The sequence below is a fragment of the Argentina silus genome (genome assembly GCF_951799395.1).
Source record: "Argentina silus genome assembly, chromosome: 5".
NCBI lineage: Eukaryota > Metazoa > Chordata > Actinopteri > Argentiniformes > Argentinidae > Argentina > Argentina silus.
This window is the reverse complement of record NC_139659.1, coordinates 1,126,810-1,128,626: the sequence shown is the minus strand read 5'-3', so window position 1 is coordinate 1,128,626 and position 1,817 is coordinate 1,126,810. Positions and strand designations below refer to the sequence as shown.

The 1,817-nt window shown below is 50.4% G+C and overlaps 1 protein-coding gene across 1 annotated transcript in view; it reads right to left on the bottom strand.

Annotated features, from left to right (window-relative positions):
* Positions 1–923: 923 nt before the first annotated feature.
* Positions 924–1,817, bottom strand: part of LOC310804851 (ephrin-A5-like) — a 35,350-nt gene continuing 34,456 nt past the window's right edge. The window contains 2 exon segments of the mRNA XM_083670229.1: positions 924–1,106; positions 1,787–1,817. The exon segment at positions 1,787–1,817 is cut by the window's right edge and continues 50 nt beyond it. Coding sequence (XP_083526355.1) covers positions 982–1,106; positions 1,787–1,817 — 156 coding nt within the window. The 3' untranslated portion in view covers positions 924–981.

Below are 1,817 nucleotides of genomic sequence, written 5' to 3'. Positions count from 1 at the left end.
AACAGACAGAAGGAAAGAGCACAAGGACTTTAACAATAAATAGGAAAATACATTTGCCTGACAAAATACCATATCAACTGGACGGGAGCTCATCTCAAATATACACTTGTGTTTGCTGCTACACTCGAGTTACGTGATTCATTTTCAAAAATACATTAATCGATCGCTAATAATTCCCCTAAAAGGACACAAAATACTAAAACATGAGTGCTTTTTTTAATGTTCTGTTCGTCTCGGCAGATCCTCTGAGTCATCAAATAACCCCCCCCCCCTCCCCCCCTCCAACCTGAGAGGAAGTTCTAATGGACTCTTCAAAAAGGCAAGAATAATACCCCCCCCTCCCCCTCCCTCCCCTTGACAACAGAATGTCTCCAAGCAACAAAGATGGCTCTTGATCCATGTGTCTCGTCCCATTGGCCAGTGTGTCTGCCATCGCCAGTCTTCTTCTCGTTTGTGATTGGCTGATCTAATCAGTCACAAGTATTCTTCAACATACAGTCATCCACTGTAAGACTTCATCACGTTTTCGCCTGGTCTTGATGTGGCGTAGAAAAAGAGGAGAAAACAGGAGAAAACAGGAGAAAACAGGAGAAAACAGGAGAAAACAGGATGTTTTTGAGTTATTTTCCGGTGTTGTGTGTTCCGGTGTTTCACGTCAAAAGTGTTAGTATGTGTGTGTGTGTGTGTGTGTGTGTGTGTGTGTGTGTGTGTTACATGTGGGAGTGCAGAGGGGGGGACACCCTAGTCAAATTCAACAGGAGTCAAGGACACAGCCTTCAGATATTGAGTCATATTGAAAGTAAGAATCACAGATTTTGGCATCTTACTCTCCTTCAGAAAAAACAACATTATTTCACCACAGAAGTTCACCTCTCCCCTGTACTGAGAGAGACTGTCTTTTAAAAAAGTGCTCCTTGGGGGACAGGGGGCTTGTGGTCCAATCAGGACGGTCCATTGGGTTTAAAAACCTCAGGCTGGGCGCTATAAAGACAAGATGGCCGTCAGGAGGAGCAGGGAGGCGCTGAGGAGGAGGCCGGGGTTCTGGACGCGGTCCACGGAGCTCACATCCCCACGGGACGGTTCGGCTGACTCATGACTGGTGTCATCTGGACGGAGAGGGGGAATGATGGAGGGAGGAGGAGGAGGAGGGAGGAAGGAGGAGGGAGGGAGCGGGGAGGGAAGGAGGAGGGAGGGGAGGAGGAGGAGGAGGGAGGAAGGAGGAGGGAGGGGAGGAGGAGGAGGGAGGAAGGAGGAGGGAGGGAGCGGGGAGGGAAGGAGGAGGGAGGGGAGGAGGAGGAGGAGGGGAGGAAGGAGGGGAGGAGGAGGGAGGGGAGGAAGAGGAGGGGAGGAAGGAGGGGAGGAGGAGGGAGGGGAGGAGGAGGAGGAGAGAGGAGAGGAGGAGGAGGGAGGGGAGGAGGAGAGAGGAGAGGAGGATGGAGGAGGAAGGAGGGGAGGAGGGAGGGAGGAGGACGGAGGAGAAGGGAGGAGGGAGGAGGGAGAAGGGTAATGATTACACAGAAGAATAGGAGACGATAATCGTTCACATGAAAGGACTGTGGCTGAAACATGAATGTATGAAATGGAGTCATTGTCAATAGGTCCATTTTCTATGTGAGTGGCGATGTGTTCAGAACAACGGGAATAGATGTTCCTGTTCACAATTCTGCATCAAAACGGATCATCTGTCACACTCAGCTGAGCAGGCAGGCGGGCACGTACACACAGAAACACACACAGAAACACACACAGAAACACACACAGAAGAACACGTGAAGTCAGTACAAACCTCTCGGTTCTAAGGAATTGTCCACTCTCTC